Source organism: Nesoenas mayeri (assembly GCF_963082525.1).
Source record: "Nesoenas mayeri genome assembly, chromosome: 3".
Lineage (NCBI taxonomy): Eukaryota > Metazoa > Chordata > Aves > Columbiformes > Columbidae > Nesoenas > Nesoenas mayeri.
Genome location: NC_137544.1, coordinates 25086274 through 25109627, shown reverse-complemented (window position 1 = coordinate 25109627; position 23354 = coordinate 25086274). Strand labels below are relative to the sequence as shown.

The following is a 23354-nucleotide window of genomic DNA, read 5'->3' as shown; positions in this document are numbered from 1 at the left end:
GCGGCGCGCTGCCTGCTGGGAAATGTAGTCCTCGGGCGACATCCCCTTGGGCTGCGGGTGCGCCGGCTGGGAAGCGGCGCTTCCCCAGGCCGACCCCGCCCGGCGGCGGAGCAGAGGCTGCCGGGAAGTGTAGTCCTCGCGGGCGGCGGTCCCGGCAGCCGGCGCCGGCTCCCCGCGGAGTCGGTGCTCTGCTTGAGGCCCGGCCCGGGACGTGACTGCTGCTCCGGTGCGGGAGCCGAGGGAAGGCGGCGATGTCCGGACCCCGCGGGCGGCCTCCCACCCCCTGGGCGCGGCCCCTCGGCCCGTTGTCGGCAGGAGTAGGGCTCGGTGCGGGAGCAGCCGTTTCCCCTGTGGCTGCGGGCAGAGCGGGGCCTCGTTAGAGACAAATTAAAACCGGGGTAACAAAGGAGTGGCTGGTACTGCGGTTGTATAGGTAATAATGTTGCTGAGGTCATGTGAATGTCCTTTGCCCGTCCCCTTCAGTGAGCTGTCAGTATGTGCGCCCTCTGCACCTCATCAGGTTTTATAAAATAGGACTAAAACTGGGGGCTTGAATCTGTATTACAGTAATGTTCTTTTTTTTTTTTCAGAAGAAAACCAGATGTGTGGGTCTTTACATATGACCTGTGAACCCTTACCTGTATCTACAGCCCTGAAGGTTTTTAGGAGCAAAAGGAGGCAGGTGTCTGGAGATGGCAGTGGGGCAGGTGGCTGTGGCCAGGGGCGGTTGAGTGGCGCAGAAATGGGGCACCCGCAGTGGGTTTCAGATCCTGGTGGCTGTAGCGCTGCTCTGCAGAGAGTGTGAGAGGTGATGGGGCCGTCTGCCTGACCAGTCCCCATCCCTGGCTGGGCAGCTGGAGGTGGTGGGGGACTGCAGGGTGGTTTGGGTAGGAGGGCTGGCGATGCCTCTGGGTACTGGCATGGTGGTGGACTCTGTGTGAATGGTTGGGATGACAGCAGTGCAGATGCGTTTTTCAGATAATCATGAATACAACTGGTAATCTTTAATGCTGCTTTCTAGTTCAGGGTTGGAATCAAAGCTGCTGGGCTTCCTGCCTGGGTGTGAAGAAGCCTCTGGCAACAGGAAAACAGGGCACTAGGGCTGTCCCTGGGCTGGGTGCTGGTACATGTTTATGCATGAGATGTAATAGGGATGACTTAAACCAGCAATCTTTCCAAGTAAGTATGCATGGCTCCTACTGGCTTCACTGAGAGTCATGCATGTCCCTAGGAGATAATTTTAACCGTTTTCATTATTATTCTTTTTTCAGTGTAGGAAGCATAAATGTTCCAAAGACCAGTCTCTATTTAGATGTGGGTGGTTGGGGCATCTAGAGCTTTTCAGAGTTCCGTCACACCTTTTTAATGAATGAATGTCTTAAATAAGTGTATTTCACTGTGGGATTTGCAGATGTAGAATACTCTCCAACAAGAGGAGCTGGCTGTGCCATGCTCCTGATTTATGCCACCAGCTCACCCTGTCTTGCAAACGCTGGGAAGTAATTCTATGTTTTACTTTTAAAACCTAAATGAAGAAGTGCAAAAAGAAGCTAGGACTTACAGAACCATTATTACAGTCAAATCTGATGATCAGCTGCTCAAGGCCAATTTTTCGTTGTTCTGGGTTTCCTTTCTGCCTCCCCCGCCTCCATTTCTTAGCTTGACCCTGCTGGAGCAAGCTTAGGCCCCCTGGGCAGTGGTTAAAACGTCGGTATTCTTGCCATGTGTTCACATTTTGGCATTTCTGTGTCCCTGTTTTGTTATTTAAACTCCTCTTGGGGGTGTGAGAGAGGCCAGTCATCAGAGGATTTATTATTATTTTTTTTAATTACGTTAAAATCCAGCTCAGCCGTAATCCCCACCCTGGCAGTAGTAGTGCTGTGCCGCTCCACCGTCTGTTGAGACCCCCCGACAGCCGCCCACTTTTGGGGAGACCCCTAAACCATCCCCGCCGCCGAGGCCGCGCCAACGAGGCCCGCGGGCCCTCGCTGCCCTCCCTGTTGCGAGGGGACCGGCCGGGCGGCGCGGAGGTGAGCGGTCGTGGGGCGCTACCCCCCGCGGGGAGCCCCACCGCCGGCGGGCGGGGAGCGGCCGGGGCGGGGGGCGCGGCGGGCCGCGCTATGGGCTCGGCGGCCGCCGTGGGCCGCAGCGCGTCCGGGGCGGCGCAGGCTGGGCCAGAGGGCCGCGGTGGCAGCCGCGGGGGGCGGCGGCGCCGCAGCGCCGCCATTAGGGGCCTCGGTGCGGCTTCCGCAGGCTGGGGCTCGGCTGGAGGAGGGAAGAGGCGCACGCCGTGAGTACCGCGGGGAGATCCGTACGGCGGGAGGGAAGCGGAGCGTTCCAGGGCCATAAATGACCGAGCGGGGTTATTCGCGTGTGTCGGGGCCGGGAGTCGGTCACCGCCTCGGTGTGAGGGCCGGGCGGGAGTCCCGAGCTGGTCTGTGGCGGCGGGCGGGCTGCCCCCCGCCATCGCACTACTGCCCCGGGCCCCCGCTGCTCCTGCCGCGGCTCTCGGCGCCAGGGGCACCCCAGAGCCCTCACCAGCAAACAAACAGCGGCTGCTGGGACAACACCGCTGGAAACCCGCGGCTGGAAACCCCGCCCGTCTCTGTGCATCCCGCTAGTAACACCTCCAGGTTATTGCCGAAGCACAGGACGCATTTTGAAAGGCACTTGCTGGTTGTTTACTGTTTGCGTTTCTCAGCTTCGGCAGAGTGAGCCAGTTTCACTTTCAGTTCTTAGCGCTGCAGCCCTCCGAACGGGAGAGGATTCTCATTTAACATGTTCATATGCGAAATAGTAAGTTTGAGTTATACTTCAGAAAATAAGCTTGGTACATTAAATTAGGATTGCTTTTAAAGGGGCTTTGCTGGCTGATTTCGGGCGGGGGTGGGCCGGCAGGCGAGGTACAGTCTGAACACAGCGTTACAATATAGTGAAAACAAGGCTTTTACTGTTTTCTTGAAGTGTCAACACAGTCTTTTACTCAAGACAGTTTTGCAGTTTGTATTTACAGCCCCAGTGATGCGAATTTGCCTAGATTGTTTTAGACTAGGTTGTACATGTTGTAGCTCTGCAAACTGCTTTGCAGAGACTCGTGCTCTTTGCAGTGGGACTCCACTTAGGTGAAGCAGTCTAAGGCTAAGGCTTAGTTTATGCTCATAGTTGAAAGTGAGAGATAGCAGGAGGTGGTAAAGATAGAAAATAAATCTTGCAGAATAAAACAGACTTTTGAAAACAGCTCCACTATTGAGCCCAACAAGAAATGGTACTGATTTAATTAACCAAAGATGACCGTATTTAGGTTTTGTTCAGTGGATTTGTGCTTCCATAGGAACTGTGTTAACTTTTGTGCGTCATGGCATGTTTTTTAACATGCATTCCTCACTGAAATCTCTATTTTATGGCTGTTTTTGACTCTGAGGTTCTTTGCCTCCCCTTTGTGCCTCAAAAATATTTCAGTTCTATTGTCTGGTTTGGTCATGTTTCACAGCAGAGTTGGAATCCTGATAATTTCTTACAAGTTCTGTGAAAATCAGTGGCTGTGGAAGAGAGAGGAGCTTAAATTAGTATCCACAGTAAGGAGTAGGCAGTTATGTTTGCCACTTCATCTATTGAAGAGACATCAGACAAATGATCCAGCCATGATAGCTGTTGGTGGTGATTACTAGCAATGTCACATTCCAGCCGTGTTACGCATCTTTTGGTTTGCTGTGGTTATCAAATATGAGGCAAAGATTCTCCTCCAGTCTGCAGTTGCAGTCCCCTGGAAAGGGATGTGGGAATGGTAAGCCAGGGACAGCATAATGGTCCGTGAATTGTAAACCTTCCCATCTGTTATGATTACCATTTTGGAACACTGTCATTAGAGGAGTATGCGCTGAAAAATCCTCAAGTCCCATCTGTTTCTCTTTGAAGTTACTGTATAAAATTATTTGTTTGGATACCAAAAAATATTACACTTTTGGGCTAGGAGACTGTGCAAGGCTTTTTTGTTGTTTGAAATTTTCGGCAAGGATCTGAATAAAGATGTAGGGGCCGAGCCTTCTGAGTTGCCATCCAGATATTGACGAGCTGGAGTAACCAAAGCTTGTCAGCCTGGATGCAGAACACTGCCTGAGCTTGGCTTTATGCCGTGCAGGTGCACAGCCTGAAAACTAACCAAAAAGAAACTGGTACTCCAAAGTGCCAAAGACAGGCTCTGTGTTCCTTGCTGAGTAGTTCAAAATGTGGGATTAGATCTCTAATTGAAGGTGATCAATTCTGGTTCTCTGTAGAGCGTGTGGAGAGAAGCTGGTACTGCAAAAGGGCAATTCCTCCTGCCTGTCTGAGCCACTACTCAGTGTCTATTCATAGTGTTAGAGATGTGCTGTTTCTTTCCATACACGATATGTAAAATAGACAAAAGGTATATTAACCTCACATTTCTTAGTTCTTGTGGGTTTTTGTTGTTGTTGAGGCCGTGTTAGTGGGACTAATGGGCTTAGAAGACTAAAAACAAAGGATCTTCATGACATCTTGTACCCACAGGATTGTGGCTCTGCATTAATGTCAGTTCAGAGTTCAAACAACATAATCCCATTACTTTTAAAACTGTAATGTGTCTCCGTGAAATGAGATGGAGGAAAGATTTAAGGCTGCTAAAAAATTGTGGAAGTGTAGCTGAAATGCAGGTTAAAAAGGGAAAAGTCACCCACCAAAGATGTTGCTGTCCTGTTAGAACTGATGAAAGACAGAATGTGGGGACAAAACTCTTATTGCAGTGTAATTCTATTTTATTCCAAATGTGTGATTAATTTACACAGAATAGACCACATTTGTTCTAAACTAAAGTGTAGCAAATGTTATCAGCAATTAGGTTAAATGATGGAATAAGAACTTTTTTTTTTTTCTTTATTATCACTATTCCATTGTTCCTGCAGTGTCAGGACAAAAGGTTGGACAGATGGTATAATATATCCACTACTCCTAGCAACTGATTCATGCTTAGAGCTACTGTAGTGAAATACATGTGGTCTTATCTGGCATGAATATAATATTCTTCCTCTGAAGATTTAAGGGAATACATATGGCTGTATCTCTAGTATAGGACCTTATGAAAAGTCAGGAAATTGTTTTAACTGATGACAGTATGGCCTGTGAGAGTGACGACTTATATGTCTGATAATTTGGGTAGAGCAGATTCCCTCCTAGAATGCTTCATTTTTCTGATAGCAAACTGTTTTCTCTAAGCTGTGAGACTTTATCCTCTGCTTTCAGTAGTAGTTTTTCCCGCTAGGGCTGCCTGCAAGCTTGCTGTAAGGTACCTCTAGCTTGACTGTAAAAGTGGATTTGGGGATCATACCCAGTTACGTCCAGATACAGGCTTGACTCTTTTGGGTGGGTAACCAAGGCAGGTGTGTGTTTGTAGCTTACAGGGCCTGTCTCTTGGAGGAGAAGAGTCTGCAAGCAAGCAATCTTAGAAGGGTACAGAAATCAAATGGATTATGTTCTGTGCTTTCAGACCAAAGGCTAAGTCTTGAAAACATGATTCCTGCAACTGTTCACACTGTCCTGAGTGCTCTATATTTATGCTGCCACAGAAAGAACTGGTTACACTCGGAGAAGAAACACTAAGGACTGAAATGCATTTGCAGCTAAAATATCCTCATCATGAATAGGTACACAACTATCAGACAGCTTGGCGATGGGACCTATGGCTCTGTCCTCCTAGGGAGAAGCATTGAGTCTGGAGAGCTAATAGCCATTAAAAAGTAAGTATTTTCATTTGTTACTTAAGAGTGGATGGTCCAGGTTTTTCCATTCTATGGTCTGCATCACTTGGTCATGCTGGTTTGAGTACTTCACACTGCACACATTTGTATTTGTAGTTGTATTGGGGCAGCATGCAAAGCTCAGGTTCCTTATATTCTCTAGAGCCTCAGCATAAGATAAGGAGGGTGAGATGTACTGGGTTATTGTAACCGTGCTTTGCTACTACATGCAGTCAAACAAGTGTTCTGCAATGGTGCTTTGGAATCTGCAGCCTCTTCCCTGCTCCTCACATGAAACATATGTTTCATGGTCTAATTTCCAGTGTAATGGTAATACCGCACTGATAATTAACATAATGAATCCCATTTTCCATTATCTTTATATGCAGTTACAAGTTAGTCTTTTCAGCTTAAGATTTTCTTAAAATTCCTTGAGAAATCCACTGTATTTTCTCTGCCGCTTCAGCAGTGACCTTAGCTTGTAAATGGCTTATTTGTCCTAGTTCTGGTAAGAGATGGCTGTAAAGCATTGCAGGCACCTTCCTGAAATACCGACCATGACCCAGCGACATACTGGTCAAAAGAGCTTTCAGTACAATCCTGTTTTGTATGAACAGTCAATAGCTGGCTTTAGCAACTTTCTAAGTCCTCTGTGTGGAGGCTATTTTTTCTGTATGAAACCTTGCCAGAGGCACCTTTGATTTTCATTTTGCAGCATGGCATAAACTCAAAAAATTTCAGAACAAATCAGAAGATGATACTCTCTTAGCTTACACATTAATGCCAATTCATTATTAAGAATTTAAATGGCCTGGTGGCTGAATGCACAAGACAGTAACTGCAAAAACACTGCTAAAACAAAAAAATAGTACAGACCCCTTCATGAAATGAAGGGCTTATAGTTCTTAAACTATTCCAATTATAAGAGGTGATTACAAACTGGAACCTTGCTACAATAATAAGTAATACTGAATTATTATTAGTGTGTAACAAAGACTCAGATCTTCAAAGGGTGCTTAACTCCCTCCGAAATCCAGACACTAAGCAATTGGGTATTTTTATAAGTTTAATGCGTGCTCTTTGTGCATGTATACACGTGACCTTTCATCCTATTGGTCCTAAAGCATAGAGTTAATGTATGAAAGAACTGAGTCATAATCAAAATACATATGAACAAACAAGACCATATTTTACACACCAATACTATGTTCAGAGTTATATTCTGGCTTACAACAAAGCAGAAATTTGTTCCTGTTTGAGTTGCTGAGAAGCTTGAAAGGCAAAATTCAAAAAGCAGTTGGCGTGATAGATGTGATTTGGGAGGGAGAGAGAAACATGGGAAGCAGTGAACACGGAAAAATGAAGAAATACAACTTAGAGGGGAAAGATATTGAAATTACAGAGAAATCAAAATATAGATAAGAGGAGCAAGAAGAATATGATAAAATTAAAGACACAGTGAAGTGATGTAATTTGGTCTTCATTAGATTTGTTTCAATATTTAGTCGGAGTTGTTGATAACTGTTGTAACCCTTCTTGTCTTTACAGTTAGACTCTACTCCATCACATTGTACCCTGGAAAGAAAAATAGCATACCCTGACTTGTTAAAGGCTTTGAAATTTTTGTACCAAGATATACATATATATATATGAAAAAAGGCAATCCTGTGTAATAGTAGTGCTTTTAAATTCTATTAGAGTGTACCTTGTCTAGAGATCTAAAGTTCTTTGACAAAGAAGATAATACCTTATATTTTGATGGAAGAACTGAATTGTTAAGATGCAATGAGACTTACAGGTCTAAGACTGGCTGATATTGACCATGTATTAATTGGTTTTTTTCCCTCTACTATTGTAGAATGAAGAGAAAGTTTTATTCCTGGGAGGAATGTATGAACCTTCGAGAGGTTAAGGTACTTGTTCCATTCAGTTATTGACTTAAAATTAGACAATCCCTGTCACATATTGGGGTAACATAAAATTATTTCCACCCCTTTTATCAAAAAGTCCCCCCCAACATGAGCTGTGGCATGTGGTATTACAGTTCTGTTCTCTGGCTTTGTATTTGAACGGGGTGACTGTAATCTCACAAAAATTCTTATTAAAGTTCTGTAATCTTACAAAAAATCATGTGGTTGTAGAGAGCTGCTTGGTTCTTGCAGTGAGTGGTGAGAGAGCTTTCCTATCACAAAACCTGAAGTCAATTGGTATTTGTTTTTTAGGGCTTGAGAACACATGCCCTTTGCTCAGCAGTAACCTTTGTATATGCAGTTATTTCTGGATATTTGGTTTGGGGGCAGACACTTAGCATGAAATTCTGACACCAGCAAAGCTTTAGTGATATGTTCTAAGAACTTCCCTTAATTTCTAGTGTCTGCTACCACTGTTGCAAACATGCAGAAATGCTAAGTCACTTTTCTCATAGTACCACATATTGGTACTCTGTTGCTACAGCAAGAATGAACTCAGAATACACTGAAAATCTAAAAAAGGGGAGAATGAAGACCCAAGTATGCTGCTTTAGGCTGGGATAGAGTTAATTTTCTTCATAGCAGCTTGTAGGGGTCTGTGTTTTGGATTTGTGACTACAACAGTGTTGATAACACAGAGATGTTTCAGTTATGCTGAGCAGTGCTTGCACAACCTCAGACCTCCCTGTTTCTCATACTTCCCCACCGGTGAGTTGGGTGGGTGTGCACAAGAAATTGGGAGGAGGCAGAGCTGGGGCAGCTGACCCCAACTCACCAGAAGGATACTCTACACCATATGATGTCATGCTCAGTATGTAAAGCTGGTGGAAGAAGGGGAAATGTTTAGGGTGATGATGTTTATCTTCCCAAGTAACCGTTATGTGTGTTGGAGCTCTGCTGTCCTAGAGATTGCTGAACACCTGCCTGATGATGGGAAGCAGTGAATGAATTCCTTCTTCTGCTTTGCTTGTGTCTGTGACTTTTGCTTTACTTACTAAACTGTGTTTACTTCAATCCATGAGTTTTCTCACTTTTACTTTTTCAATTCGCTCCCCCGTCTCACTGTCAGGGATAAGCGAGCTCAGCTACCTGCCAAGGTTAATCCACAATACCAAGGGAGAATTTCCAGAGTTATATTTTCTCCTGAGTCTAACCTGACTATTGCCAGTGCAAGTACAAGAAGAGTGTGAATTCTGCCAGTAGAAAGTTACTTATAGAGCAAATGCAGTTGTTCTGGTGCCTCCTATGATACCAGATAGCTGGCTTTTGAATGATGAGCACATTTAATTAATGAGTATACTATATGTGCATCTGGTAATGCTTGGAGATCTGATCTTTGTTCTCAGAGCTGTCTGATTATTTAAAATAGTAAGGAGTTTTTGGAGCCAAGTATTCTGCATGAGCAAAATAGTTGTTGTTTTTTTTTTTTTTCATTAGAGTAAAACCCTTGTAAAATCCTGTTTGTCTTTTCTGTTTCTAGTCTTTGAAGAAATTAAACCATGCCAATGTAGTAAAACTGAAAGAAGTTATCAGAGAAAATGATCATCTGTATTTTGTGTTTGAATACATGAAGGAAAATCTTTATCAGTTAATGAAAGAAAGGTATGTAACATCGTAACCCATTCCTGATATAAATTCATTACTTGCGTAATGTGCTTCTAACACCCCTATTACTTTTCCAAGGACTTTGGATCATTTGTTTAAGCTTAGATCACTATGGCTTAAAGCTGTGTGCTACAGTAGAAGCTGTGGCTGTCACCTTTGAGCATATCCCAAGCAGTTCAGTGAGATTTTCCAGTGTCTCTTCCCAGATTAGCCTGGCACATAAGTAGGGCACTCTTCTGAGAGTTAGGAACTGTGGACTTGTAACAGCCCTCATGCTGAAGAGGTGTTGAACCTAGAGCTTTTGATTTCCAGGTTCCAGCAATGCTTTTTCTATTAGAGGGTGGTACCACCACCTCTTCTGTTATGCCTTCCTCAAATAAATGAATAAATAAAAAGTGGCTGAAATGATAATCATGAGGGATCAAATTCTGGATTTGTTCTAGGAATTTTTTTTTCCATGCAATTTGAACTGACATGTCAAAAGACTGTTTATTTCATTTGTCACCGTTCTCAGTGAAGTCTAGCTTTTTGATATTTGCTAGAGCGTTAATAAAGTCTTTATTTTAGCCTTTGGACTGTGATAGCGTCCTCCAGAGGATAACTCAGGGCAAAATAGCTCCCTCCTTTGAATTTTCTCTGAAGAGGCCATTATCTCTTTATGGGCCATAGAATCAGCCTGGGAGATGACAGCAATCTTACTTGATTTAACACAGTAAGGTTATTGTTATATCTCTGAATACTACATAAAATACCTTTTTAAGCATAAAAATACTTACTGTGCATGCACAGGTATAGAACAACTTCAACTAAATTGTGTACATATGTATGGATGCTGATTATTAATTATATGAAAAGATGAACTGTGAGAAAATAGTTTGAGTGCATAACATACAAACCAATTATCTTTAGAAATTTCTTAGAAATGCTTGATATATCCTACCTCCTTATGAAAACAAAGAGGGCAGATGTCTGTAAAAGTGTGCTACACATCATATTCTCTACAGTGTAGCTAGGCTTGGGCTTAGGCATTGTATAAGTCAAACCTTTAAGAATAAGATTTATTTGCTAAAGTCTTAGTTAAAATTGCCAGTCTTGCTGGAAGGGACTGTAGAGGAAATACAACTCTCTTTCTGCTGTAATTTAAAAAATAAGCAAGCAAATATGAAAATCTGACTCTAGTAGCTGATCTCACTTCTGAAATATGTGACGGTCAGGTTTTTTTTTTGAGAGAAATCAAGCTCAGGAAATTGAACAAGGACCCAGCCTTCTTCTTTATTCACTGTTAGGCTCTTTCTGAGCAAAATAGTCACTGATTTCCATCCCAGCCCATCTCTGCTTTGTTTTGGCATGTGGAGGGGCAGCTGGTAAGAGGGGCTATCATTAAACCACCTGCCATGGCTGATCTGCTCACCTGAATATTATGAGAAGAAACTCTTGTTTTCAGTAGTAGCAGATGAGACTGTTTTTCAGATAACAACAGAGAAGGAAGTAGCACAACAGCTGCTAGGTAATAACAAGGTAAAGTCAAAAGTATGGCTTATATGTGCATTAGAAGAGAGGAGAGAAGAAACTGTGCATGAAAAGCACTAAATTAACATGAACCCTTGCTATCTTGAGGAGCGTGGCTGATGAACTGTACATGTTAAGGTTTGTTCAGTTTGGCCAATTTTTTTTTCTTTTTCATTTTTTGATTTACTGTCCCACACAGCCTTAGCTTGATGTCACGTAGTCTTAACAGAATGTAATATGGCAGTTCTGCAAATACTAGTAAATTTTGTTGGAGAAATAAAGTACATATGAGTGCTTAAAATGCATCTAACTTTTATTGTCATTGTTACCTTTTATCTTTGGTTCATTAGATAGTATAAGCTGGTGTGTGAGCTTAATCATTAATATTTATTTTCTCCCTTTTATCCCACAGAAACAAACTCTTTCCTGAGTCTACAGTTAGGAATATTATGTATCAGATCCTGCAAGGGCTTGCATTTATCCATAAGCATGGTAGGTTATGTTTTAGCTGTAAACATTTTGAATTAGAGCAAGATAGTGTCTATGTAAGTTTTTTAATGAGTACACTAACAGTTACGTTACTAATTTCAGTACAGGAAGTGATCGAAAGAATGACACTGTATGAGAGATTCAGATTACTGAAAATATCCATATTTTATAGTTGCCTGATATTTTGATCTGGGGGGTGTTGCTTAGTTCCTTTTCTCTAGATTTCTACTTTCTCAAACCGGTAGCTGGCCACTTTCTAAAACTCATCTACTCCTAATGGGGACATTTCTTGATGTAGTGGTTCCATGACATTGAGAATAAAGCGATAATTACTCATTTCTCAAGGTACCCATAGATACCAGAATAAAATGCATGTTTTCTGTAAGATACAATCTGAGTGACAAACAGCTTTCATTGCATGGCATGCCAACTAATTTTTGCAACAATGGTAAAAGCTGAAGCTGGTGTACCAGCCAGTAGTAACAAGACCCACTTTACTAACAAAAACAATTACTTATTTTAATGATAACTCCCTCAACATGTTTTGCTGCCCTCTGCAATTCTGCGTGCTAAGTACCCTGTAGTGTATGTTGCTGGTCAGCTCTCAGGGTGATCATCAGTGGCCAAAGTCCTGGAAGTCAGAGGCCTGTAAAGCTAGAGGTGACATTGCAATGCACGTCAATATTTCATTTGAATTTTAGGGTTCTTTCACAGAGACTTGAAACCTGAAAACCTCCTTTGCATGGGACCGGAACTTGTGAAAATAGCAGATTTTGGCTTAGCTCGAGAAATTCGATCTAGACCTCCCTACACCGACTATGTATCCACCAGATGGTAGGTGCTGGTATTTGTCTGCATTGTGTGAAACTTATAATCAAGCCTTTGAAGAAGTAAAGTATTACATTTGTGCTGAAGGTAGTTCCAGTTTTGATGCCTCCTCTTTATTAAACTGTTATTTAAGCTCAGCATAATTTGAAAAGCTTCAATTAATGCAAGGTAGTTTACAGATGGCAGCAGCAGCACAGGAACTGAGAAAGGACCTGATAAGGCAGGTGAGACATGCTGGGATTGCTGCGTGTCAGGAAGGCATTAGAGAGCTTAGAAGAGTTTATGTAGGTTTTAGTTCTTCATTCTAGAAAAAAATGAAACCTTGTCTATAGGATAGGAAAGAATAGGAATTTTTAAAGGGTATTTGCTCTTAGCAGCAAAGAATGAAGAGCTGAGTGGTTTCATATATGTCTGTTTGAGTTGTTTTGATTGTTGGATTTTTGGGATTTGTTTCTTTTCTTTTTTTTTCTCTCTCTTACAGGTACAGGGCTCCTGAAGTCCTTCTGAGATCCACCAGCTATAGTTCTCCGATAGATATTTGGGCTGTTGGTTGTATAATGGCAGAAGTTTACACACTGCGGCCTCTCTTCCCAGGCGCCAGTGAAATTGATACTATATTCAAAATTTGCCAAGTCTTGGGGACGCCAAAGAAGGTAGCTACAGTGGCATTCCACACTGCAATAATACTACAAGTGTTCTAAAATACAGAATAGCACAAGAGCAGTAAGCATAAAAATAATCAATTTTCGCACTTACTGCTACCATACAGTATTCATCTCAGATACTAAATTAAATAATCTCAGTAAACTAAATTAAAACTTATTTTCTGTGAAATAAGCGCTATGTAATTCTGCCATAAAACTTGACATTTAGGGGAGGAGAAAGAGACCCCTGAAGAGCAAAAAAAGTAATTAGACTGTGGTTTCATTAGGTGGAAGTTTCGTTTTCTCTTGCATATTCCATATAAACCTATGGTTTAAGAGGCTAGAAATTGGAATCATGACAATACTTCTGTGTCCTGATTCCATTTGTGGCTTTGGCTTGGTCAGATGCAAAGCAAGACTTACCTCTTACCAGAGGATTAAGGTGAAAATTACTAGTGAAATCTTTAAGAGTTTAGAGCAAGCTGGACATAGTCTGTTACTGATAGGAGACTATACGCTAGTGTACCTAGACACTGTATTTTACAGCTGAACTGTTTTTATAATTCAAAATCTTATTCTTCCAGAATGACTGGCCTGAAGGCTACCAACTTTCAGCCTCCATGAATTTTCGCTGGCCTCAGTGTGTACCTAACAACCTAAAAACCCTCATACCTAATGCTAGCAGTGAAGCAGTGCAGCTCATGAGAGACATGCTGCAGTGGGACCCCAAAAAGCGGCCAGCAGCTAGTCAGGTTTGGTTTTGTTTTCTTTTTCTCACATCTGCATGGTGCACTTTCTTTCACTACAAGACACCTTTTATAGACACTCAACTAACAGTTGCTCAGGAGTGCAGTTCTTATAAGGGAGAAGAGCAGAAGCCAAGAACAATTTGCAAGACAAAGGAGAGTAATCAGTCTTTCGCAGGTAGCATCAACTGCATGGCGTGTGTGCTGAATGGCCACATGTGTGATCACAGCATATATAAGTACACCTGAATTAAGTATAATCCAATGACTATGAATGGCAGCAGAGTGAAGGCAGGATGTATAGCGGAAGGCTGTGATGCCATTCTTTCTCCCACTCAGGACATTCTGTGATTCTGTTGCTACGTGCCATAGAATCACAGAATGGTGAAGGTTGGAAGGAGCCTCTGAAGGTCACCTGGTCCAACCCCCCTGCCCTCAGCAACCTGTGTCAGTGCCCAGTCACCCTCACAGAGTAAAAACCTGTTTACTGATGTTCAGAGAGCATCTCCTGTGTTTCAGTTTCTGCCTATTGCCTATTCTCCTGGCAGTGGGCACCACTGAAGAGAGCCTGGCTCCATGTTCTTTGCACCTGCCCTTCAGGTATTTACATACCTTGATAAGATCCCCCTTCACCTTCTATTCTTCAGGCTGAACAGTCCAAGCTCACTTAAATCTTTCCTCATATGTGAGATGCTTTGATCCCTTAATTGTCTTTATGGCCCTTCACTGGACTCCCCATTATGTCCATCTCTCTTCTGCTGGGGAGGCTGCAACTGGACACAGCACTTGAGGTGTGGCCTCACCACTCCTGAGCAGAGGGGAAGAATCACCACCCTTGACTTGCTGGCAACACTTTTGCTTGTGCAGCCCAGGATACCATTAGTCTTATTTGCAGCAAGGGAATATTGGTAGCTCCTGTTCAACTTGGTGTCTAGCAGGTCCTTTTCTGCCAAGGTGCTTTCCAGGTGGTTGACCCCAGCATGTTCTGATGCATGAGATTGTTCCTCCCCAGATGCAGGACTTGCTCTTTCTCCATGTTGAACTTGATGAGATTCCTGGCAGCCCCTTTTCTCTAGCCTGTTGAGGTCCCTCTGGATGGCAGCACAACCCTCTGCTGTATCAGCCACTACTTCCAGTTTTGTGTCATCAGCAAACTCGCTGAGGGTGCACTCTGCATCACCATCATTAATGAAGATGTTGAACAGTATTTGCTCCAATCTTGACTTCTGGGGTACACTCATACCTACTGGCCTCCAGACAGATTTTCTTCCACTGATTGCCACCTGCTCATCCAGCCCAGCATTGCCTGGATAAAGCTGGCTTATGCAAGGCAGTTTGCAGGGCATGCTCAGCTCAGTTGCCCTGTGGATATGTCCCAACATCCTGTACGTAAGCATAGCCCAAGTAACAGTATTGCACATATAATGGACCAGTTGATGTTGACAGTTGCCACTGATTTCAGATATCAGTACTGTAGTGGTGGTACCCAGCTAATGAAATGAACAGGGAACCTTTTGAAAACCAGATGTCATTCTAGGTTCAAATCTGACTTGACTGCAATAAAACCATAGCTGAAGCTTTGTGATTAGAGCAGACCTTCAGTACAAATTGTAATAAAAAGTTTTAAAGCTAATTAAAACAGTTACAAAGTAAAATAGATGGAGAACTCTCAAACATACTGAAAAGCAAAAAATATTGACTATAGCTTGGTATTAAGAGCCATTAACAAATATTTTACAGTAAAGTGCAAATATGTTGAGGATTCTGAGCTTTTAGAAGCTTATTTTTCAGTGAAAAGTCTTTGGGAAGATGAGTGGACCTGAAACATCAAGATGAGCAGAGATTAATTGCCTTTACTGACAACTCCTTAATTACTTGTAAGGCAGGATAAAGATATTTCTACCAACGTCTTCTGAAGAAGAGAGAGGCTGTTTTTCATAAAGGTTTTATTTCTTTCGCTTGATTGACTCTTGGAATTGGAAACTGGAAGAGATGGGGTGTCTCAGGAGTCATTCAAGTCTTGATGGCTTAATCTATGATGACAGGTGTGCATGTGTTTGCACATGTACACGCAGACGCACATGAAGAGGCAGCACATAATGAAACATGCTGCTGGGTACCATTTACATGGTTGTCTTGCTTCTGCAGAACCTCTTCCTTTTGTGGAAGTCCACAGAGGATTTGATAACATGATATCTGTTGAAACCTTACTGTTGCAGCATTATTCTGACGTGGATTGTACTCACTAGAATCTGGTGTTGAGAGATGGGTCTTCTGCTGTTTCCCACCCCAGATAAAAAGGGAATTAAATTCGTACTGTTACACAAGGGTAGGGTAAGTTAAAAACTTTGTTTTCCTAAGGTGGATCCTAACATCTTAATTATGTTTTAGGCACTTCGATATCAGTACTTCCAGGTTGGGCATGCCCTGGGTGTTCAGGAACTCGGGAAACAAAAGGAACTGCATAATAAATCATCTCTGCATATTAAGCCTGTACCTCCAGCACAACCCCCTCCGAAACCTCATGCCCGCATTTCATCAAGGCCTTTTCAACAAAACCAGTCTTCTCAGCACTTGATGTACCCATATAAGACAGACAACATGGGGGCCGAGCACAGTAACTACTTACAGGAAGATAAGTCTAACCAGGTTCTTCTGCCTGCAATTCACAATAAGGTTCCTCAGCAGGTAAAGGTCTACCTAGCTTAAGATATGCTTCCTGATATACTGCCTGTTTTTTCCTTAATTGTGTTTCTTTTTCTTGTTCTCTTTCATGAGATTCTGATACTTTACTAAAAAGACATGAAATGGGAATAAAGAATAGTTTACAACTTTCTGCTAGAAATGGAAAGTTACTCTGTTGGAATCTAAATCAAATTGCTGTAAAGCAAGCAAGTCATTTTCTCATTTCAAAGCCATTTTATGCTTACTTGTGTTGTAAAGCACCACTTAAAGGTTGACACTGTGATTTCATACAAGCAAAAAGGATGTACAGTGGTCAGAATATTAATGAGACTGATGCCAGAGAGCAAAGTATTAAGCTAAAGTGTATTGAAATGAGAGGTAGGGAAGCTATTGCCTTCATCCATTTAAGGCATCAAATTTCTGTAACTGAGAATAATAGTCCCTTTGGGCTTCTGTACTGGCCATGGAAAACAAAAGATTCTTCTTTCAGCAGAAGCTACCTTTTCTGTTGATTTTACAAGGAGACTGGACTCATGATGATGAGAGCAGACTATGAATACTGCTGCTAATAGATCGGTCTGAAGCAGGGTCTGCACTGGCCATATACAGAGTTGTGCAAGGTTAAAACGTACTGATGAGCTTAAATAGATGAGAGGCACAAATTTGTACCTGCACTGTCCCTCAAGAAAGATGTTTTGTTAAGTATCTAGGTACGGGCTTGTGGAAACATGAACATGCCTGCAGTTTTGTACTCCCAAGATGAATCAATAAATAAAAATTGAGCATGAGCTAATTGTTTAGGAGGTTTATAGTGAAATGTAAATAGAATTGGAATTGAGACCTAAGAAATTTTTTATTCTGTCAGTGCAAGATCCATCCTTTATTAAAGGATGAAATGCAGAAGGTATGTAATAATGTCTACAGGCTACAGGTTGTGTTCTTACCATGTTTAACGAAAGATTAGGATTCTGTTGTTAAAGCTTAACTACCACTGTCACTCTTTGAGGGGGGAAAAAAAAAAGTCGTCTTTGTTCCTGGCACCTGGTTTGTGATGTAAACACATGGGTTCATTTCTTTTCAATCTTTATAACAGAAAACATCTGCCGGGACCGAGAATATAAATGGTGAACTTAAACCAAAAACTAGGCGAAGATGGGGACATCTTGCCAGAACGGTGAAGAGTTCTGAAGACTGGGATGACTTGGAAGACCTTGATTTCAGCTCTTCCATCACGAGGACAGACCTGAAAAACAAGAAGAGGCAGAGTGATGAAACTATTTGTAGGTGAGTTGGTTTCTTTTATGTTTGTGTGCTATTTGGTCATATTTCCTTAGGCTTTGTTTCTTTTTTCTTAATGTTGTTCGTTAGTCTTTGCCTTGGCTGCTTGTTGCGTGCTGATCTTTGAATTGCAACACCTATTTTGGTGGACAGTGCACCCTTCTATACAATTCCTTTTTCATTTTTCCCCACTGAAAATGATGCTTAGCTTAAGTCTTCCCAAGTTAATCTTTGAATATATACTTTCTATTTCACATATGAACCATTTTGATGTATTCGATGCATATGAACTGTTTTGGGTGACTCTAAGCTACAGTTTCTGAGGGTCATACGCAACAGAGAAAAACTTACTGGGTGATTTATAAAAACTTTAAAAGCAAAATATAAGGGAACTAGAAGCACAAATCTGATTTTCAGGGCACTGGTATGGCTTCAGGCTGAAAATATTCCCTGTTGTCTGTGTGTTTATGCTTTAGCAAACACAATATGAGGAAATGATTCCTGGAGATGAGAAGGCCAACTGCGGATAAACATGCACTGTAAGAATTGGACTAAGTGTAGCAATTTTTGTGTTATAGATTTGAAAGCATTTTGGACTTGAAGCCTTCAGATGCTGTAGGCTCTGGCAGCAGCGCACCTTCCCACGTGACGTTTCCACAGCAGGACACTCCCACACTGCGAGTTTCTGCAGCAAAGCAACACTACTTGAGACATTCTAGGTATCTACCTGGTTAGTAAAAAATACTTATTTCTTCTTCTTTCTGTTAATTCCAACAGTAGTATGAAATAGTCATTGGTACACTGGGCTTTATCCTTTGAGCTTGCAGTGGGGGAGGATACTGCATAAAGAAGATGAGGAGAGGAAGAGCTTTACTAACGTAGATGCCCATGAGAGAAACCAAATTCTAGCAGTCTAGCAACTGAGATAAATCCTGCTTGCAAGAAGGGATGGGATTGTTGGTACTTAGTCCTGCTGGATACTATCTTGTACTTTAAAGTGTGTTAGAAAATGTCTGTTAACGTGCCAAGCTATTCCATTTTCCCAAGAAGGATAAGACTGGTCTCCTAGACTGGAAAAGGAAGTGCCCTAGGTTTACCTCATGAGTGTATAATGCCATGAGCAACAGAAGCTGACTAATAGTGGGAATATGCTTTGCTTGTAGCTTGGAGTTAGAGAAAGCAAATCTCTGTTTCTCTAGAGGAACCATGCGCCTCTCTTCATGTTAACCTCTGCTATACTGAGACAAGCAATAGGACAGGATGAAGTACAGGAGGTGGGCAGCATGCCTGCCTATATTTTAAAGAAGCTGGATATAAATGAATTGTCTTTTCTGCTTATAAAGGCAGTGTTAGCTGTTTGTTAACTAGTAGTACTAGTACTTGAAAATTAACACTAGAAGGTATCGTGATGGTAAACTCGATCTTTTCTCTTGAAACAATTAATTTCAATGACTTCCAAATTGGATTACTGCTTAAGTAGAGCTTTGATAGCCAAGAGTTGTGTTACTAGAGGAGGCTGTAAAACACATTGATCCCAAGCCTGCCTTTGGTTTACCATAAATTGTAATTGCATCCTTGCATGTTAGACACCCTGCTGAAATATGAGATATATACTAAATACAAATAATACGCGACATATGAACTCTACTGCAAACTGTTTGCACAATCTGTGGTTTCAGTAGATGCACCAAAGACAAGTACAGTACTGTGGGAAATGTAATTACCATTATTTACTCTCAGGTTATCTTGCCACTGTTACGCTAAAAGCTGTAAAATGTTGTGTTTGATATGAAGCATAGATTTCATTTACGTAGCAACGATCATCTTCTGTGACTTGAGAGTATTTGTGGCCTCGATGTAAGGGTTCTGTTCCCTGGCATAGAGCAGCCATTGACACCAGTGGAACTATTTACACCATTATCTTTGCAGGAACAGGGCCCATGGTTCAGCATAGCATTCCCATGTGAGAGGATGGCCTGTAACCCAGAGGCATGTTAGAGTGGAAAGGTTTTGGTTCAGTTCACTGAACTGCACAACTGCTCTAAGACTGTGCATCAGATGAAATTAATGCAAGCCTGTGTAGCAGATTTCAGCGTGGTTATTTTTGCATTTTTGCAATAGGAATAAGCACAAGGAATAGCACAGTCTCCACTTCAAACAAAGAGTCTGTTCCGTCGAATGCCTGGCCCAGTTCTAGTTTGCCTGGGAAAACTTCTGCTTTGGGAGGTAGTATTAACAGGATGAATTCAGGTAAGAGGCTGTGCTTAGCACTCTGAGAAAAGATAATGGGTGATGTCTCTGCAATTCCAGACAGCTCTATTTTGGGTTCACCTATTTATAATACGTCATTGGTTCTGAAGATATTTGCTAACAGTGTCTGTTATTTCTGTTGAAATCAGTTTATGAGCACTGTTCCTTTGATTTGGAGACTACCTTAAATGGAAACAAAGTAATTTCTTGTAATGAGTCCCCAAAAGTCTGATTTGATCCTGAAGGTCTCTTCCAACCAAAATGATTCTATGAGTCTATGAAGTACCACATACAGAGAAGGATGGATAGCTTAGGTCTGTTCAACCTGAAATACTTCATCTCACCTGCAATTTCCCTCATCTGTTTTTATAAGTCATATTTTCAGGTTCCCCAATTGTTTTAGGACAGCTGGTATATAAATAGTCATAGAAGAGGATGTTGATCTAAACTGAGCTAGCTATACACACCACTCTTGTTATGTGAATAAAGGAAATAAAATAATCTCTCATCATGTTTTTTAATGGATGCTGTTTAAAATAGTGGAATAATTGTAGATTTGAAAAAAAGAAAAACTCTTCAATTTTTCTTCTTCAGGTTTTTGGGGCATTTGGTATTTCAGGTATTTAATCCCTGTTATTTGATTTGAAGTCATTAATTTGTTGATTTTCACATTAGGTTTTACCAAATATACTTAAACATGTTGATGTTTCTAGATTGTATCTATGTATTCCCTCTATAAATCTTCCTTGGCTTCAGGTTTTCATGTGATGTTACAGTTCCACAGTGAAGTACTTGTTTTGTATATGTTGTTATGAAAATGTTTGATTGGAAAAATTTCTGTTGAATCTTGGCCCCAATAAGCATTTCTTAGGCCTTTAGAAACTGGTTTAAAAAATAAAGACTTAAGATTTTGCATGTAATTTATTCTGAAAATTGTTCTTTAAATATTCAAGATGGGAGGATATTGTAAATGACTAAACTACATGAGAACCTTACATACGTAGCACGTCTCCTTCCTGGCTCTTCTGCAAGTTTTTGCCGCTTTTGTAGCTGCATAAGATATAATTAAGTTTTTCCCTTTTGTACTTAATACCATGATTTCCCACAATATGCTTTGCTACTGCTCTACTGCTCTTGTGCATTATAGGCCTATGTGCCATGGGCCTGATCTGTGCATGCTGACGTGTTTAGTGTCCATGTGCACTATGACTCTAGACTGTTTTTCGTTCCAGTTTCTACAGCTTATTCTACAGCTTATCCTACAGGTCAGTCACATCTGTTCCTGCTCATCCTAGGGACAGGTTTTGTAGCTGATTTTCCAAATCTGGAACATGCACCTGTCCCAGTTTATTAAATTGCACTCTTATTGGCTTCAGTAAGAGCTTTGTGTGGCACCAGAGCCCCAGACTCACTGCACAGAAATCAGGCATGAGTATACATATAGGATGCAGTTGGTGAAAGTCAGACAAAATAATTCCAACTGAGATGCTACGTTTTGAAAACTTTGAGAAACCTTGAAAAAAAAATCTGAGTTTTCAGGTAGAAATGGAAATTGTCCTTCTAGGAGCGTGATTTGTACCTGTTTCCGTTCATCTGTAACACAGTCGGGTGCTGACAGCCTCCTGAATGCAGGCGTGTGTAGGATCTGTGGATTTCTAGTGTTTTCAACAAAGTTCTTGTTTTCATCAGTCCATGGTCAAGCTTGATTTTGAGTTTGACCCATCCATGTACACTTTTGTCATTTGTTGATAACATGGGAGATCCCTTGGGTTGAGATCAAGTGTTCCTTGCTATTTCTTTCAGGGCCTGTAGGATCAAGCGTTCTAACTAGTGCTTATGTCCCTTCATTTCTGAAGAAGGAGATCGGCTCTGGTGGGCAGAGGGTTCAGTTAGCACCAGTTGTGGATCCGTCTTCTAGTAAGTACGGTACCAAAGTTTTCTTGTACCTTACTCCTTACTCCAGTAATGCTGTATATCCACAGCACTGAACCACATGTCTTTGCTTTACTCTATTTGTAAATATTTGACTGACTGGAACTACAGCTAGTTACCTTGCAGTACTTCATATGGAGAAGGACTTAGTTTATTTTTACTTTGTTTATGAAATATGTGGTTTCATCCACAGCATATTTCAATGGGACCTAGAGGTTGGTGTGAGAGCTGGCACAGAATTCACGGTTGTCAAATCAGTGATATAAATACTCCTTGTCTGATAAGTTTTCAGGGATTGGATCCACACTATTGTTTCCTATCAGCAAATTCTATTTAAAAAAGAGGCTTATTACCTGAAGAAATAAGGATGTGGACCTGCATCCGGTTGCTGATCAGTGTGGTCAGCTACTCACTGAACCTTTATCTCATAGCGTTTTCTTTTATCCATTAGATTATACTGCTCTGAAGTCGGTAAGACCACATCTTGGACGGCCATCCTTCAATTCACCTACCAAAAGCACCCCGAGGCTGATGCCTCTCCCACCACCAGCTCACCCGATCCATGGGCGCGTTGACTGGTCTGCAAAGTATGGTGCTCACCGGTGATGTGCGGAAATACTCTCTGAACCAGTGCGTGTTTCCCATCAAATGATGGATAACATGAGACAATTTGATATACTGTTTTGTGTACCTGTATATTTAAAAGAAACAGATCTCATATGAGTGAGACATTTTGAAGGGTTTTTTTATTTTACTTTTATTTGTATTAATTTGAATGCAATCTTGTACCTTTTTGTATAAAATTGTTTTGTTATATAATTGGGTCCAGTTATTTTCAAAAATCTGATACATTTTGTATATATGGCTTAGGGGGTTTGGCATTTTTATATGAGAAATTTTTATAACAAACTTTTTTAAAAATTAAATTTTCCTTTATTAGATTTAACTTTTTTATAAAAGTGGATAAAAAAGTGAAGTGGTGCAATATTGCAGTGGAAGAGAAGTAGCGAGGAAGGGGCATTCACTACACATTTTCTGAATTTTACGTGCTGAATGAGGCTGTGTAATTTCAGTGATGCCATGTCTCGATGCCAAGCTTCTGTTGTCCTGTACTCATTTGCTTTGTACTGACATCAAGGGAATGAGTGACCAGTAGCTGAAACTCCTTTGCAGACACTGAGAGATAGCTGAAAGTCAGTGGGAAGCTTTTTTTAAAATGTATTTATTTTTGCTTTTACCAGGTTTTTGTTGGACCGCTGTCCAGCTTTCCAGCTCCGTTCTTTTGCTTTTACCAAATTCGGGGAGTCTTCTTGTTTGGTGAAGGGTGAATACCCTTCTGTAGATCTGTTTTCTGACACAGCGCTCTTTTTTCCGCTTCAAAGTTGCTTCTTGGCATTGTTTGCTAGGAAATAGAATGCAGACCTACCTCTGTTAAATTAATTTAAATATTCTAATGATGTCTAAAGAGAAAAATCAGATTCTGCTGCTGCTTTGTTGTTAGGAATATGAGATCTGAAGACATATTTGAAACAGTATTAACAATTATAAATCTGGTTTCAAAGTAACAACATATTAGTGATACAATACACCAGCAGCAGAGTTTAAGAAAACAGGATCTGTGTAGCTGACTTAATTTTCATCACTGTTTTAAATCATTTTTGGAAAAAA

General features: G+C 41.5%; 1 protein-coding gene across 3 annotated transcripts; it reads left to right on the top strand.

Annotated features, from left to right (window-relative positions):
• Positions 1-223: 223 nt before the first annotated feature.
• Positions 224-23270, top strand: CILK1 (ciliogenesis associated kinase 1). 3 transcript variants are annotated; one of them, XM_080341057.1, is made up of 14 exons: positions 224-433; positions 5501-5750; positions 7609-7663; positions 9201-9322; positions 11247-11326; positions 12025-12157; positions 12633-12804; positions 13380-13547; positions 15933-16229; positions 17320-17510; positions 18083-18234; positions 19626-19754; positions 21558-21671; positions 22138-23270. In XM_080341057.1, the coding sequence occupies exons 2-14, from the start codon at positions 5650-5652 to the stop codon at positions 22290-22292; spliced, it is 1869 nt and encodes a 622-aa protein (XP_080197183.1). In that variant the 5' UTR covers positions 224-433; positions 5501-5649; the 3' UTR covers positions 22293-23270. The 3 variants fall into 3 exon arrangements, with proteins under 3 accessions (XP_080197183.1, XP_080197182.1, XP_080197184.1); XM_080341056.1 differs by lacking the exon at positions 224-433 and adding an exon at positions 2243-2290; XM_080341058.1 differs by lacking the exons at positions 224-433; positions 19626-19754 and adding an exon at positions 2243-2290.
• The last annotated feature ends 84 nt before the right edge of the window (positions 23271-23354 follow it).

Bases quoted from the DNA above. Each gene is read 5' to 3' on its own strand.
- CILK1 (XM_080341057.1), top strand. From the start codon at position 5,650: ATGAATAGGTACACAACTATCAGACAGCTTGGCGATGGGACCTATGGC. The intron at 13,548-15,932 runs GTTTGGTTTTGT...ATTATGTTTTAG, and splicing joins AGCGGCCAGCAGCTAGTCAG to GCACTTCGATATCAGTACTT. The intron at 16,230-17,319 runs GTAAAGGTCTAC...TCTTTATAACAG, and splicing joins ACAATAAGGTTCCTCAGCAG to AAAACATCTGCCGGGACCGA.